The sequence below is a fragment of the Neovison vison genome, chromosome 7, assembly GCF_020171115.1.
Source record: "Neovison vison isolate M4711 chromosome 7, ASM_NN_V1, whole genome shotgun sequence".
Classification (NCBI taxonomy): domain Eukaryota; kingdom Metazoa; phylum Chordata; class Mammalia; order Carnivora; family Mustelidae; genus Neogale; species Neogale vison.
In genome coordinates, this window is record NC_058097.1 from 275,539 (window position 1) to 291,805 (window position 16,267).

The 16,267-nt window shown below is 46.7% G+C and overlaps 1 protein-coding gene across 3 annotated transcripts in view; it reads left to right on the plus strand.

Moving 5' to 3' along the window:
* Window positions 1-16,267, plus strand: part of FANCA (FA complementation group A) — a 59,679-nt gene that overhangs the window by 25,770 nt on the left and 17,642 nt on the right. For all 3 annotated transcript variants that reach the window (XM_044255521.1, XM_044255522.1, XM_044255523.1), the window contains 6 exons: window positions 4,872-4,948; window positions 12,926-13,039; window positions 14,090-14,226; window positions 14,641-14,711; window positions 15,090-15,186; window positions 15,263-15,429. In XM_044255521.1, the coding sequence (XP_044111456.1) occupies window positions 4,872-4,948; window positions 12,926-13,039; window positions 14,090-14,226; window positions 14,641-14,711; window positions 15,090-15,186; window positions 15,263-15,429 (663 nt within the window). The remainder of the gene's footprint in view (window positions 1-4,871; window positions 4,949-12,925; window positions 13,040-14,089; window positions 14,227-14,640; window positions 14,712-15,089; window positions 15,187-15,262; window positions 15,430-16,267) is intronic.

The following is a 16,267-nucleotide window of genomic DNA, read 5'->3' on the forward strand; positions in this document are numbered from 1 at the left end:
CAGCAGGGAGCCTGCTTCCTCCTCTCTCTCTCTGCCTGCCTCTCTGCCTACTTGTGATCTCCGTCTGTCAAATGAATAATTAAAAAAATAATAATAATTTGTCTTTTTTTTCTGATCTTTATACTTCTTCATTTTTGTCTTATTGTATTAGGTAGACTTTTTAGTATTATATGAAACTGTAGAAATAAACTGTCTTGTTCCTGACTCAAATAAGAAAGCTTCTACACTTTTACCAATACTTGATTTGCTGTAGTCTACTTATATTTTCATATGCTTTTTATGATATCAAGAAAGTTCCCTCTATGTGAATTTGCTAGGACTTTGAGCATGAATTAATGCTTTTGTTGTGTCTCTGGAGGTGGTTTGGGTGTTCTGTGATCCGCTCCAGGACGGACGACTTTTAGTTTTCCACTGTCCTCGCATTCCTGGATCACTTCTAGATCACTACCACATCACTTGGTAATGATTTTTAATTGTGGAGGCTGTTGAATTCGAATTAGTAATACTTTAAGGTTTTTGCATCTATGTCTCATATGTTTTTACTCATCTTGGCTGCTTTGACATCAAGGTTGTAGCACCTCATGGAATGAATTGGGTGACCTTCCCTTTTTCCCGGGTCCTAAATAGTCCGTATAACTCAGGGATTTTTGTGTTCCTTTAAGTTCGGTCAAACGTGGCTCTACAGTCATCTGTTCCTGGAATCCATTTCAGAGGCGGGCTCTGGACAACTGATTCAGTTTCTTGAATGTTTGTCTAGTTAGATTTTTTATTTCTTCTTGAGTTAGTTGTATGTTTCTAGAAAACCATCTATTTTATCTATATTTTTAAATTTACTGATATAGCATTGATTACCATGTATGTATATATATATATTTTTTTAAGTAGGCTCCATGCCCACCGTGGGGCTTGAATTCAAAACCCTGAGATCAAGACCTTAGCCGAGTTCAAGAGTTGGATGTTTGACTGACTGAGCAATCCAGGCGCCCCCTGTTCTCGCCCCGCGATCTTTTTGTAATTCCTATTGTTAATTTTGCCCTTGATGACTCTCTCTTGTTAAAGATTTGTCTGTTGTATTAATTTTACTGCATAACTACTTTTTTGGGGTTTTTTGGTATTATCTTGGTCTTATCATATCTGCTGATTTATTTTTTATCTTCTGTATTATTGCTTTTAGATTTTAACTTTACTATTGCCTTCTCCGTATTTCCTTGAGTTTACTCTTTTGTTCTTTTTACAGGTTCTGAAACTGGTTGTTTAACTCAGTGTTTTATAGTCTTTCTTGTGGTTTTTTTTTTTTTTAAGATTTTATTTATTTATTTGACAGACAGATCACAAGTAGGCAGAGAGGCAGGCAGAGAGAGAGAGAGAGAGAGAGAGAGAGAGGAGTTAGCAGGCTCCCCATAGAGTAGAGAGCCCCACGCGGGGCTCGATCCCAGGACCCTGGAATCATGACCTGAGCCGAAGACAGAGACTTTAACCCACTGAGCCACCCAGGCGCCCCTTTCTTGTGTTTTATTTTTTTTTTTAAAGATTTATTTATTTATTAATTTGACAGACAGAGATCACAAGTAGGCAGAGAGGCAGGCAGAGAGAGAGAGGAGGAAGCAGGCTCCCTGCTGAGCAGAGAGCCTGATGTGGGGCTCGATCCCAGGACCCTGAGATCATGACCTGAGCCGATGGCAGCAGCTTAACCCACTGAGCCACCCAGGCACCCTCTTGTGTTTTAATACAGGTATATCTTAATATTAATTTTTTTTAAAGATTTTATTTATTTATTTGTCAGAGAGAGAGCGAGAGAGCGAGCACACACACACAAGCGGAGAGAGAAGCAGGCTCCCTGCTGAGCAAGGAGCCCAACACGGGACTTGATCCCAGGACCCTGGGATTATGATCTGAGCCAAAGGCAGCAGCTTAACAACTGAGCCAACCAGGCATCCCATTCTGATAGTTCTTAGTTAGTTGTAAATGAATTAACAAATTTTCCAAACGTACAGATAATTGTCCCAGAGCTTTTATTGTTCATTTCTGCTTTAATTATATTATTTTCAAAGAACATGATTAGCTTTTTATGGATTTTTTTTAATAAATTGAGACTTTTCCATAGACTATGTACCTGTTCAGGATTTGTGAACATTCCCTGCATATTCCTTTTTTTTAAATTTATTTGACAGAGACATGGCAAGAGAGGGAACACAGGCAGGGGGAGTGGCAGAGGGAGAAGCAGGCTTCCCGCTGAGTAGGGAGCCAATGTGGGCCTCGATCCCAGGACTCTGGGATCATGACCTGAGCCAAACGCAGATGCCTGACGACTAAGCCACCCACGTGCCCCTGTACTGTCTATTAGGGTTTATTTACTTACTAGGCTGTTAATGCCAGCTTTTTCCCCTTCTTTTCTTTTTGGTGTATGCATGGGATGGTGTCCTCATTCACTGACATTTATTTCTAGGCTTTTTTTTTTTTTTTTTAAGTAAGATTTTTAAAAATTTATTTATTCGACAGAGATCACAAGCAGGCGGGGGTGGGGGAAGCAGACTCCCCACTGAGCAGAAAGCCTGATGCGGGGCTCGATCTCAGGAGCCTGGATCATGACCTGAGCCTAAGGCAGAGGCTTAACCCACTGAGCTACCCAGGCGCCCCTATTTCTAGGTTTTAAAAAAATTGTTTTTGGAGGCCCCTGGGTGGCTCAGTCAGTGAAGCATCTGCCTTTGGCTTAGGTCATAATCTCAGGTTCTTGGTATCAAACCCTGCATCGGCTCCCTGCTCAGTGGGGAGTCTCTCTCCAGCCCCCTACTCCTCACCCCCACTCATGCTCACCCCTCCCCCCCAACTCATGCTCTCCCTGGCATTCTTTCTCTCTCAAATAAAATCTTTAAAAAAATGTTTTTGTCAAAGTCAAGTAAGGATATAGAGTTAAGTTTCAGTTTTATAAAGTTTATTAGGAGAAACAGCCATCCCCCCACACTTACCTGCCGTTTCTTTTTCTCTGGAAGCAAGCATTTTCAACTTTTTTTTTTTTTAAAGATTTTATTTATTTATTTGAGAGAGAGAGAGAGATCACAAGTGGGCAGAGGCAGAGAGAGAGGGGGAAGCACGCTCCCCGCTGAGTAGAAAGCCTGATGCAGGGCTCAATCCCAGGACCCCGAGATCACGACCCAAGCCAAGGGCAATGGCTAAAGCCACTGAGCCACCCAGGTGCCCCAAGCATTTTCAACTCTTAACTGAATTTTTTTTTTTTAAGATTTTATTTATTTATTTGAGAGAGAGAGATCACAAGTAGGCAGAGAGGCAGGCAGAGAGAGGGGGGAAGCAGGCTCCCCGCTGAGCAGAGAGCCCGATGCGGGGCTCGATCCCAGGACCCTGAGATCATGACCTGAGCCGAAGGCAGAGGCTTTAATCCACTGAGCCACCCAGGCACCCCTCTTAACTGAATTTTGATATTTATCTTTATATTTATTTTCTTTTTTTCTTTCTTCCTTTCTTTCCTTTTCTTTTTTTTGGTTGCGGGGACAGCTTATTTAACCCTCACATTTGGCAGGTAGTTTGGTGAGGTATAGAAATCTAGGTCAGAAATACTTTTCCTAAAATTTTTTAAAGTATTGCTCTGTTGATGTCTAGCTTCTAGTGCTGATGTTGAGCTGTTACATTTCTGATTCTTTGCACGTGACCTGTATTTTTCTCTGGAGACTTCCTGTGCCTTTTTTTTTTCTTCCCTGTGTTCTGAAATTTAACGGCTGTGTATTTCAGTATTTAGGTCTGTTTTCATTTTTTGGCTGAGCAGAAGGTGGGCCTTTTAATCTGGAAATTCATGTCCTTCAGTATAAGAAATTTTCTCAGATACTTTAAAATCTTCTGTTATGAGAAATTCAAGACAAAATAGAATAGTATTTATGTAACGCTCATAAGCCCCCGCTGCTCTGGGCTGTTTGGAAGCAAACCTCAGGCCCAGATGACATCAATAGCTTATTTCCCATGTAGCTTCTTCTTGTGGTTCCCACTTCTCAGGCCTTGGTCGCCGGATTGTCTTCTGACTTGTTCTCCGTTTTGCATGTCTGTTTTTTGGGGTGTAATTTCTCTCTTTTTAGTAGGATTTCTTCCAGTTTACCTGCCTGACCCTTCTGTCACTGTCTTAGCTCTTTGAGGATGAGTGGTGTCTGACATGTCCTTTTCTGTAGGTTTCTGCACTTCCTCAGATTTGCTCTTTTCTTTTTCTTTGCATTGGTTTCTACTCCTGAAGCTCATGGCTTTCCGGTCCCCAGGTGCTTGGTGTGGTCCTCAGGTGTGGGCCATCCTCGGCCTGTCCCTCGTAGGGGTCTCCTGCTCTAGGACCCATCCATCTCCCTCCTTTCTCTGGTTCGTCGTCTGGGTTTGCAGCACTGTGACGAGGCTGCCCTCCTGACTCACTGCTCATTCTGAGACGTTGTGTCCTGTAGGCCACACCACTGCACGTGTCCTGTACCTGGGCTGCCACTCTGTGGCTCCTGCTCCTCTGAACCTCTTTGTCATAGGACTTTGTTCTATAATTCTGTGTATTTTTAATGACATTAATTGGATGTTTTTCTCCGTATTACTCATTAAAAGTCATAAATCCATTTGGAAATTACCCAAACTTTAATGAGAGCAGTAAAAATTATTTATAATCTCACTATCCTTAGGCAACCCCATTGGCAGATATTTTTATATGACACATTATGAAACAGGACAATTTGATTCATGCAATGGTTTCTTTTTTTCTAATAACAGGGTCATACTATAAGGTATGGGTAATAGATTATATCATGTATTTTTGTTCTGTGATAATATTTGCAATTGTGAGCTTGAGAGCTAATTTGAGTCATGGTTGACTTGGGTTTTCATGTTTTCTCTTGATCCAGGGCAGATAAAATTCCCCCATCTCTGTACTCCACCTATCGCCAAGCCTGCTCCACTGCCGGAGAGAAGAAGCCAGAAAGTAAGGTTAATGGCTCTGTCCCTGAGGCGGGCACCTTTTTGGCTCCCTGGTCACAAGGTATGCAGGCAAGACCTTGGCCAGTGCCGGTCTGGCTCAGTCAGGACAGACCTACCCTACTTGTCAGGTCCCAGCCCGGAGGCCTTGGCAGGTTACCTGCTGGGGCACCTCCCTGCTGTGCTGCCTGAGGCTGTGATGTGCCTTCTGCTTGCTAATCCTGATTTGGGTGACCTGTCAGACGAGGCAGCCAGGCTTGAGGCTGCAGTGTTGCTTCTGAAGTGGGATATGATTGGGGGGGGCTCTGCTTTTTTGGGTCGGCCGAAGCTTCTCTCTTGAGTTGGAGACCGCTCAGCTCATGAGGAGGAGTGCTGTAGGCCTCGGTCTGACCTGCAACAGCGTGTCCGCGGCAGCAGTGCTGGAAGCCGCTGGGCAGCCTTGCTGGCAGATCCGACCCATCCCGTGGTCTCCACTAACTGGGCCATGGTGGGAGGCTGATCGGGAGGGCCTGCTTCCTCAGCACGGTCGTATGGTTTAAATCCTCTGACCTTTGCCGGGTCAGCTAGGCTGAATGAGGCTGTGTTTTCTAGTTCTGTCTCCCAAAACCCTTCCTTTTACACACTTGGATGATTTCTCACAGCCACGGAGCCTGAAGAAACGAGAGGGCAAAGAATGAAAGTCCCGGGTCTCACACTTGTTTGCACCAGTATTGAAACAGCTCACCTCCGTGCTGGGGGCACCAGGGCGGCTGTAGGGCTGTGTCCCGTGTGTGAGAGGCAGCGCCTCCCTACAGTCCAGCCCCCGGCCCTGCCTTGGGGGCCTCAAGCATGTTCACTATACTTTATCTGGCAGGGCTTATGAAAGAAGCCTTATGCTTTCTGGTTTTGTCCTAGTGTTTGCCTTCTGAAGCTCACTGCGTTTATCCATTGTCTTCTCTGGTGACCCCAGAACTGGAACGTACTCTGCTTTTAAAACATATGTAGTGTGCATTCCTTTTTTTTTTTTTTTTTTTAAGGTTTTATTCATTTATTTGACAGAGCACAAGAGCACGAGCAGGGATGGGCAGAGAGAGGTATAAGTAGGCTCCCTGCTGAGCAGAGAGCTGGATGTGGGGCTGGACCCCAGGGCCCTGAGATCGTGACCTGAGCCAAACAAAGGCAGACGCTTAACCAACTGAGCCACTCAGGTGTCCCTCGAAACATTTTTCTTGAAAAGCTAGCAAGATGGTGGAGTAGGAGACCTACATTTCGTCTGGTCCCAGGAATTCAGCTAGAGAGTTATTAAACCATTCTGAACACCGATGAACTCAACAGAAGATCGAAGAAAAGAATAGTAGCAACTCTATGAACCGAAAAGCGACCACTTTCTGGAAGTTTCAGATCTCCTCTGATTTGTTTTTCTGGAGTTGTTGCTACCCATTCAGCATTTTGTTCTCTTGTTCTTCTAGTTCTCTGGACAAAATGATGAAATGGAAAGAAAGAACAAGAGGCAGTACCAACTGCCAGGGACCTGAGTAGCATGGACATTAGTAAGATGATGAAACTAAGAGTTCAGAATAGCAGTTATAAAGATACTAGCTGGGCTTGAAAAAAAGTATAGAAAATACTAGAAAATCCCTTTCTGGAGAAATAAAATATAACCAAGTCAAAAATCAAAAAAGTCATTAAAATCAAAAAGGTCATTAATGAGGTGTAATAAGTGGAGGCTTTAACTGCTCACATAAATGAGGCAGAAGACAGAATTAGTGATCTAGAAGACCAAGTAATAGAGAATAAAGAAGCTGAGAAAAAGCGATAAACAACTATTAGATCATGAGGGGAGAATTCGAGAGACAAGTGATACCATAAAATGAAATAATACTAGAATAATTGGCATCCCAGAAGAAGAAGAAAGAAAGAGGGGGCAAAAGGTATATTGGAGCAAATTATAGTGGAGAACTAACCTAATTTGGGAAGGAAACAGACATCAAAATCTAAGAGGCACATAGAACCCCCTCAAAATCAATAAAAATTGGCCAATACCTCATCATCTAATAGTAAAATTAACAAGTCTCAGAGACAAAGAGAAAATCCTTAAAGCAGCTCAGAAGAGGACTGACTGTAACCTACAACAGTAGAAACATTAAATAGGCAGCAGACCTATCCACAGAGACCTGACACGCCAGGAAGGACCGGCATGACATATTCAGGGCACTAAATGGGTAAATATGCCGCCAAGAATACTATATCCAGGTAGACTGTCATTGAAAATAGAAGGAGAGACAAAAAGCTTCCAGGACAAACAAAAACTAAAAGAATTTGTGAACACCAAACCAGCCCTGCAGGAAATTTTGAAAGGGGTCCTCTAAGCAAAGAGAGAGCCTAAAAGTAGCATAGACTAGGAAGAAAACCAGAGACAATCTACAACAGCGGTCATCTTACAGGCAATACAATGCACTAAATTCATATCTTTCACCAGTTGCCCTGAACGTAAATGGACTAAATGGTCCAATCAAAAGACACAGGGTATCAGATTGGATAAAAAAATAACACCCATCTATATGCTGCCTGCAAGAGACTCATTTTAGACCCAAAGAGACCTCCGGATTTGAAGTGAGAAGGTGGAAAACCATTTGCCATGCTAATGAACAGTCAAAGAAAGCTGGAGTGGTGATCCGTATACCCCGCAATTTAGATTTTAAACCGAAGACTATAATAAGAGATGAGGGAGGCACTCGACCATACTTAAATGGTATATCCAACAAGAAGATCTAACACTTGTAAATATTTATGCCCCTAACATGGGAGCAGCCAATTATATAAGCCAATTAATAACAAAATCAGGGGTGCATGGGTGGCTCAGTGGGTTAAACCTCTGCCCTCGGCTCAGGTCATGGTCTCAGGGTCCTGGGATTGAGCCCCACATCGGGCTCTCTGCTCAGCGGGAAGCCTGCTTCCCCCTCCCTCTCTGCCTGCCTCTCTGCCTACTTGTGATCTCTTTCTCTGTCAAATAAATAAATAAAATCTTTAAAAAAATAACAAAATCAAACACATCGACAATAATACAATAATAGTAGGGGACTTTAACACCCCCCTCACTGATATGGACAGATCATCTAAGCAAAAGATCAACAAAGAAACAAGGACTTTGAATGACACACTGGACCAGATGGACATTACAGATAGATGCAGAACATTCCATCCCAAAGTAACAAAATACACATTCTTCTCAGTGCACATGGATCTGTTCTCTAGAATAGATCACATTGTGGGTCACAAGTCAGATCTCAATTGGTACCTAAAGATTGGGATCACTCCCTGCATATTCTCAGACCACAATGCTTTGACACTCGAACTCAATCACAAGAAGAAAGTTGGAAAGCACTCAAATACATGGAGGGTAAAGAGCATCCTACTAAAGAATTAATCGTCAACAGGAAATTGAAGAATGAACAAAGTTCATGGAAACAAATGAAAATGAAACCATAAGTGTTCGAAATATTTGGGATGCAGCAAAGGCACTCCTAAGAGGAAAGTATATAGCAATACAAACCTTTCTCAGGAAACAAGAAAGGTCTCAAATGCACAACCTAACCTACCTAAAGGAGGTAGAGAAAAAGCAAAGAAAGCCTAAACCCAGCAGGAGAAGAGAAATAATAAATATTGGAGCTGAAATTAATGCAGTAGAAACTAAAAGAATGGAACAGATCAATGAAAGTAGGATCTTGTCCTTTGAAAGAATAAGATTGATAACCCTCTGGCCAGACTTATCCAAAAGAAGAGAGAAAGGACCCAGATAAAATCATGAATGAAAGAGGAGAGATCACAACCAATACCAAAGAAAAAGAGATGATTATAGGGGTGCCTGGGTGGCTCAGTTAAGCATCTGTCTTCAGTTCAGGTCATGATCCTGGGATCGAGCCCCGCATTGGACTTCCTGCTCAGCGGGAAGACTGCTTTTCCCTCCCCCACACCCCCTGCTTGTATTCCCTCTCATTCTGTATCTCTGTGTCAAATAAATAAATAAAATCTTTTTTAAAAAATTACAAGTACAGGGTGCCTGGGTGGCTCAGTGGTTTGGGCTGCTGCCTTCGGCTCAGGTCATGATCTCGGGGTCCTGGAATCGAGTCCCGCATCGGGCTCTCTGCTCAGCGGGGAGCCTGCTCCCTCCTCTCTCTCTCTGCCTACTTGTGATCTCTCTCTCTCTCTCTCTGTCAAATAAATAAATAAATAAATAATTACAAGTACATATTATGAACAAGTATATGCCAAAATATCAGGTAATCTGGAAGAAATGGATACATTCCTAGAGATGTATAAACTTCCAAAACTAGAAACAGGAAGAAATAGAAAACCTGAACAGAACCATAACCATCAAGGAAATTGAAGTACTCATCAAAAATCTCCCAACAAACCAGAGCCCAGGGCCAGACGGCTTCCCAGGGGAATTATACCAAACATTTAAAGAAGAATTAATACCTATTCTTCTGAGACTTCCAAAAAATAGAAATGGAAGGAAAACTTCTAAACTCATTTTATGAAGGCAGCATTACCTTGATCCCCAAATCAGACAAAGGCCCCATCAGAAAGGAGAATTACAGACCAACTCCTTGTTGAACACAGATGCAAAAATTCTCATGAAAATACTAGTCCGTAGGATCCAACAGTACATTAAAAGGATTATTCACCATGACCAAGTGGGATTTATCCCAGGACTGCAAAGTTGGTTCAACATCCATAAATCAATCAATGTGATACAATAGATTAATAAAAGAGAACAAGAACCATATGATCCTCTTAATAGATGCAGAAAATGTGTTTGACAAAGTACAGCATCCTTTCTTGATTAAAGCTATTTACAGTCTAGGGATATAGGGTACATTCCTCAATATCATCAAAGCCATCTATGAAAAACCCACAGTGAATATCATTCTTTGATGTATGGAAAAACTGAGAGCTTTTCCCCTGAGGTCCGGGACAAAGCAGGGATATTGACTATGACCGCTGTAAGTCCTAGCCTCAGCAATCAGACAAGAAGAAGAAATAAAAGGCATCTGAATCAGCAAAGAAGTCAAACTCTATCTTTTTGCAGATGAGATGATGCTTTATATGGAAAACCCAAAAGACTCCACTCCAAAACTGCTAGAACTCCTACAGGAATTCAGTAAAGTGGCTGGATATAAAATCAATGCACAGAAATCAGTTGCATTTTTTTTTCTTTTTTTAAAGATTTTATTTATTTATTTGACAGAGATCACAAGTAGGCAGAGAGGCAGGCAGAGAAACAGGAGGGCAAGCATGCTCCCCACTGAGCACAGAGCCCAATGTGGGGCTCGATCTCAGGATCCTGGGATCATGACCCAAGCCGAAGGCAGAGGCTTAACCCACTGAGCCTCCCAGACGCCCCGATCAGTTACATTTCTATACACCAACAGCTAGACAGAAGAAAGAGAAATTACGGAGTCAATCCCATTTACAGTTGCACCTAATCCCGTAAGATACTTAGGAATAAATCTAACCGGAGAGTCAAAGAATTACTACTCAGAAAAGTATAGAGCATTCAAAACAAATATTGTGAAAATGTCTATGCCACCTAGAGCAGTCTACACATTTAGTGCAGTACCTATCGAAATACCATCACCTTCTTTCACAGAAATGGAAAAGATAATCCTAAAATTTATACAGAACCAGAAAGGGCCCCGAATAGCCAGATGAGTGTCAACAACAGAAACCAGAGCTGTGGACATCAGCATGCCTGACCTCCATACATTAGAAAGCTTTGATCGTCAAGACAGCATGGTACTGGCACAAAAATAGGCACATCGATCGATGGAATAGAGAGCTCAGAAATAGACCCTCAACTCTGTGGTCAACTAGTCTTTGACAAAGCAGGAAAGAATGTCCAGTAGAAGAAAGATAGTTTCTTTAACATATGGTGTTTGGAAAATTGGACAGCCACGTGGAGAAGAATGACACTGGACCGTCTCCTTACACCACACACTAAGACAAAATGGCTGAAAGACCTAAATGTGAGCCAGGAATTCATCAGAATCCTTGAGGAGAACGCAGGCATCAACCTCTTTGACCTTAGCTGTAGCAAAGTTTTGCTAGAAACATCGCCAGAATCAAGGGAAGCAAGGGCAAAAATAAACGATTGGGATTTCGTCAAGATAAAAAGCTTTTCATGGGGTGCCTGGGTGGCTCAGTGGTTTAAAGGCTCTGCCTTCGGCTTGGGTTGTGATCCCAGAGTCCTGGAATCGAGCTCTGCATCGGGCTCTCTGCTCAGTGGGGAACCTGCCTTTTTGCCTACCTGTGATCTCTCTCTCAAATAAATAAATAAAATCTTAAAAAAAAAAAAAAAAAGATTAAAAGCGTTTCCACAGCAAAGAAAAGTCAACAAAACCAAAAGACAGCCAACGAATGGGAGATTTTTGCAAATGACATATCAGATGAAGGGTTAGTATCCAAAATCTATAAAGAACTTAGCCAAACTCAACACCCAAGGAACAAATAATCCAATGAAGAAATGGGCAGAGGACATGAACAGACATTTCTGCAAAGAAGACATCCAGACGGCCAACAGGCACATGAACATGTGCTCAGCATCACTCGGCATCAGGGAAATACAGTGGGACACCACCTCACACCAGTCAGAATGGCTACAATTAACAAGTCAGGAAACGACAGATGCCGGCGAGGACGCGGAGAAAGGGGGACCCTCCCTCACTGTTGGTGGGAATGCAAGCTGGTGCAGCCACTCTGGAAAACAGCATGAAGGTTTCTCGAAAACTTAAAAATAGAGCTTCCTTCCACCCAGCAATCGCACTACTGGGTATTTACCTCAAAGATACAAATGTAGCGATCCGAATGGTCACCTGCACCCAGTGTTTATAAGAGCAATGTCCACAATATCCAGACTACAGAAGGAGCCCGGATGTCCATCGGCAGATGAATGGATAAAGATGTGGTGTGTGTATATACAACGGAACCTTATGCAGCCATCAAAAATTGAGATCTTGCCTTTTGCAATGATGTGAATGGAACTGGAGGCTGTTACGTTAAGCAAAATAAGTGAATCAGAGAGACAATTGTCATATCATCCGATCTCATGGATATGTGAAACTTGAGAAACAAGGCAGAGGATCACAAGCGAATCTAGAGAAAATGAAGCAGTATGAAACCAGAGGGAGACAAACCATAAGAGACTTTTAACCTCAGGGAAAAAACACACAAACCGAGGGCTGCCAGAGCGCAGGGGGAGGGAGGGGTGGGGCGGCTGGGGGATGGGCATATGCGCTACGGTGAGCGCTGGGAACTGTAGGACTGATGAACCACAGACCTGTGCCCCTGAAGCAAGAACATGTGCTTAAAAAAAATTTTTTTTTCTTTATAAATATGTGATCAGATTTTTTTTCATAACTTTTATGGAATATATGTTGAGAGCTAGTAATCATCTTATATATACTAATTCTTAGCTTTGTTCTTTTTTTAAAAGATTTTATTTATTTGACAGAGAACACGGGTAGGCAGAGAGAGAGAGAGAGGAGGAAGCAGGCTCCCCGCTGAGCAGAGAGCCCGATGTGGGGCTCGATCCCAGGACCCTGAGATCATGACCTGAGCCGCAGGCAGCGGCTTAACCCACTGAGCCACCCAAGCGCCCCCTTAGCTTTTTTCTTTACATCTTATTCTTTTTTAAATATTCTGTCATAAAAAAACAGTATGACAATGTTACTTAAAATTCGGAGAAATGGAATAAATTGTCACTCATCCACAATCCTATGTCCCCACCCAGACTCACTCACTCTGCTTCTGGTCCTTTTTCTTTACAGTTTAATCTTTATGGCATGTTATGCGTAAACCGTGTTTTTTCTTAAGTTAAACATTTTATGAACAAATTTCTGGTCCAATGATTGGTGCCCAGCAGTGCCTCCCCTCGTCTGGCGCCTGTGTCTGCGCTTCTCACCCATGAGCTGTGTCCAGGGCTGTGTGTCCTGTCGTCTCCCAGGTGCTGCCCTAGGGAGGCCAGCGGACGCCGGCTGCGTGGAGGAGCCTCTCGGACCGCTCGCGGCTGCGCTCAGAGAGTTCCGAGCCGCCGTGGCAGACCCCGCACAGGGTGATGGTGAGGACCTGGCCGAGGGCGCGGCTGTCTGCGGCGGGTTTTTGCGGGCTGCGTGGGTGTCCTCCAGGGCCGGAGTTCGGTTCAGCCTGAGTGCGGCACTGGTGGCTGCTGGACAGGGCGCGACTCTCGTTCAGGCTGTCAGAGACCCTTAGCAGGGACGACCGCTCTGCCGTTTGACATTCCAGCAGGACAGATGATGGGCAGGGAGAAAACTGGCATCCCGAGGCTCTGGGGTGTCTTTCTGAAGGGACTGACAAGCAGGGACACTAAGCACTAGGCCTCTGCTTCTGTGCGACGAGGTCCTAGAAAATGGCGAGGCACAAATGTTCGCTTGTGGAGGAAGAGTGTGACGGTTCACACTACAGAGTGGCAGTCCACAAAATCAGATATTGATGTCTCCTATCGAAGAGATTTTTGTTGGGAAAAAAGCAGAATCTAAAGTAAATAGACCGTATTTTTACCCAGGAAGTACAGTAAGTTCTTATAGATCATAAACCATTGTAGTCAAGTGAGGACAAAATGTTCAGTGGGAGCCTCGCAGAGGAAATATTCCCAGTGCCAGCTTAGTGTCCCTACTCGCGGTGCCCCCAGCGCCCTGGGTGTGTGGCCGTTCGGAGCTGCACTCCCATGAAGCAGGGACACGGGCCGGGCTTCAGCAGGATCCCGACAGGTCTGGTCAGCCTTGTTTCTAGCCGCACACTTGCCAGTTCCAGGGGCCTGGTGGCCCGTTTGTTTCCCTGCCTCGCGCCTGGAAGCTGGCGGTGGGATGCGGAGCTCAGCAGGTGTAGCAGCGTGAGGGGGACGCGGAGAGTGTGCGTGCAAAGTGGAGGTCTCTGATGGCGAAGGAGCACGCGGACCCCTCAGAGAACCGGGCGCAAGTGTGCGGCCCCTGGCCCCGCTCTGTCCCGTCTCGTGCCCGTCTCGTGTCGCAGTCCTCCCCGCTTCCTCAGGGACATGCGCCCAGGATGGACAGAGCCGGCCCCAGGTGCAGGCATGGTTGGGTGTCCGCTTCTGTCTGGCGCCTCTCACCGTGGCCTTCTTCGTCTGCAGTTCTTTCTGCTCACCTGGCACTGGTCTCCGAGCGGCTCAGCTCCGTCCTGGGCCCGGACGAGGAGGACAGCAGCCGGGGGCACTCACGGGTCCAGCTCAGCCTCCGGGCTCCACACCTGGAGCCGCGGGAACAGGAGGTGAGTGCGGGGTGTGGGTGCCGGGCCGGATCGGGAAACAAGACGTGGGGAGCTGGGCCTGCTCCGCCCGGGGCCAGCCCACCCCGGCCTCTGCGCGTACAGACTCCGTTTACATTTCTGCAGAACACGCAGCAGGTGGTGTTTGCGGCCCCAAAGCCTAAAACTCTTGACTCTCTGGGCCTGGAGCGCTGAGGTGTGCGACCCGTTCCCCCTTGCACCATCTCTGGGCCGGGACTGTGGGCCACCCGCGCTGCCATGTGTCGGGACTCAGGAATGGGGTTCGGCCACCGGTCAGCGTGAGCATTTCCTCCGCAGACGTGCACCTGCTTTGCCGTGTCCAAGGCGTCAGCAGTCCGTCGGGCTCCCGCTCTCTCCAGGACTCTGTTTCTCAGTGACCGTCTCTCTGTCTGTCAGGTCGCGGACCTCCTGTTGACATCTTTCTGTCAGAACCTGATGGCGGCCTCCAGCTTCGCACCAGCAGACAGGTAGAGGCTGGTGCTTTTCCGGGGGGGGGGGGATGCACACAGCGGCCGGGGGCTGAGCGCGGGTCTCCTCGGTGCAGTGAGCTTCTCCCTGTCTTCGTGATGAGGACGAGGAGCGTGGCTGTCCGCCCCTAGTCTGGCTCTCACCCTGGGTCCTGCCTTGTGGCTTCGGTCCTGGTTGGGGGCCCCAGGTGGGTGGCGGGGCCGTGCTGACTTTGCTCGGGTGAAGGGTGAGCAGCACCACAGGGGAGCCCGCTGTTCGGGGAACAGCCCAGTTCCTTTTCGGGCCTCCTGTGTGTGACGGCTCAGGCGGCGGACTCCACGGGGGGCCACGCAGGGCCAGGACTGGCCAGACTGCTGGTGTCGCGGCCGTCTCTGCAGGCAGGGTCCCTGGGCTGCGCGCTTCGTGTCAACTGTGTGTGGACACAGGCTCCTCCGGGCCACGCTCACCCGGCTCTGCCAGCTGCTCCGGCATCAGGTAGGGCCTCTGCCTCCCTCTGTCTGGGATGTGGGCTCTGCCCTCCTTCCTGGAGAAACACCATCTCCCGTTTCAGGGCCCCAGCCTGAGTGCCTCCCACGTGCTGGGCTTGGCTGCCCTGGTCGTGCACCTCAGCGAGTCCAGGTCTGCGCTCCCAGACGTGCACGTGGCCCTTCCTGCCCCCGAGTTCTTCAGTAGCCTCCTGCCGTTTGGGACTGCGGAGACCTCACTCTTCTGCCTGAAGTGAGCTGCTCCTCGCGCCCCTCCGCTCCCTAACCCTGACCGCCTCCCCGCTCTCCAGAGAGGGGCGCATTCTCATCGGCTAAAACTGGCCGAAACAGACACACTCCATAATCACCCTTTAACGTTCTGTACATGTGTTTCCAGAGTCTTATACTGTATTTCTGTGTGTGTATTTCCTTGTTCACAAACACGAGATCATAAGACCAGCGGTCGACTGTAGATACCTTGCCGTGTTGTCAAGCCATCTTTGGGTCAAGGCGAGCATTACTGGGTTTTGTCTTGGGAGTGCCTGGCGTCCAGTTGGACCCGTCCTTCTGGCTGGGCTGCTGGGCTTCCCTGTGGCAAGTAGTTATTTCCTTGGGGTGAGTTCCTGCACCTGGAGTTGTCCAGTCCAAAAAAGTTCATCTGAAAGGGTTTCGAGACCCATCATTCTAGAAGTTGGTGCTAGCATATACCTCCACGGTTCCTTCAAAAGCCACTGTGGGCCAGATGCATTCCAGGACCTGGGGGGGAACCGCATCCCCGCCCTTGTGGGGGGGGCGGTAGGTGCTGGGGAGAGGTGGGCTGGTGAAGGTGAGAGGGGCTGCCCCCCCAGGGAGGGCAGGGGCGGGGTCCCGGGAGGCTGGACTTGGCCTCAGGGGGAGTAGATGGAGGCTCAGGGAAGAAGCCAGGGAGCTCCAGTGGGAGTTGTTTGCCGGGCCTGGGACTGCGGTCCATGGACAGAACTGACTAAAGACATCAGGAGTTAGAGTGGGGAGAGACCTGCACTCCAGTGGCTGCCTTGAGCCCTCCCCAGCGGGAGGCAGAGCCCTGTGCCTCTGAGGGGCTTTGGGCAACA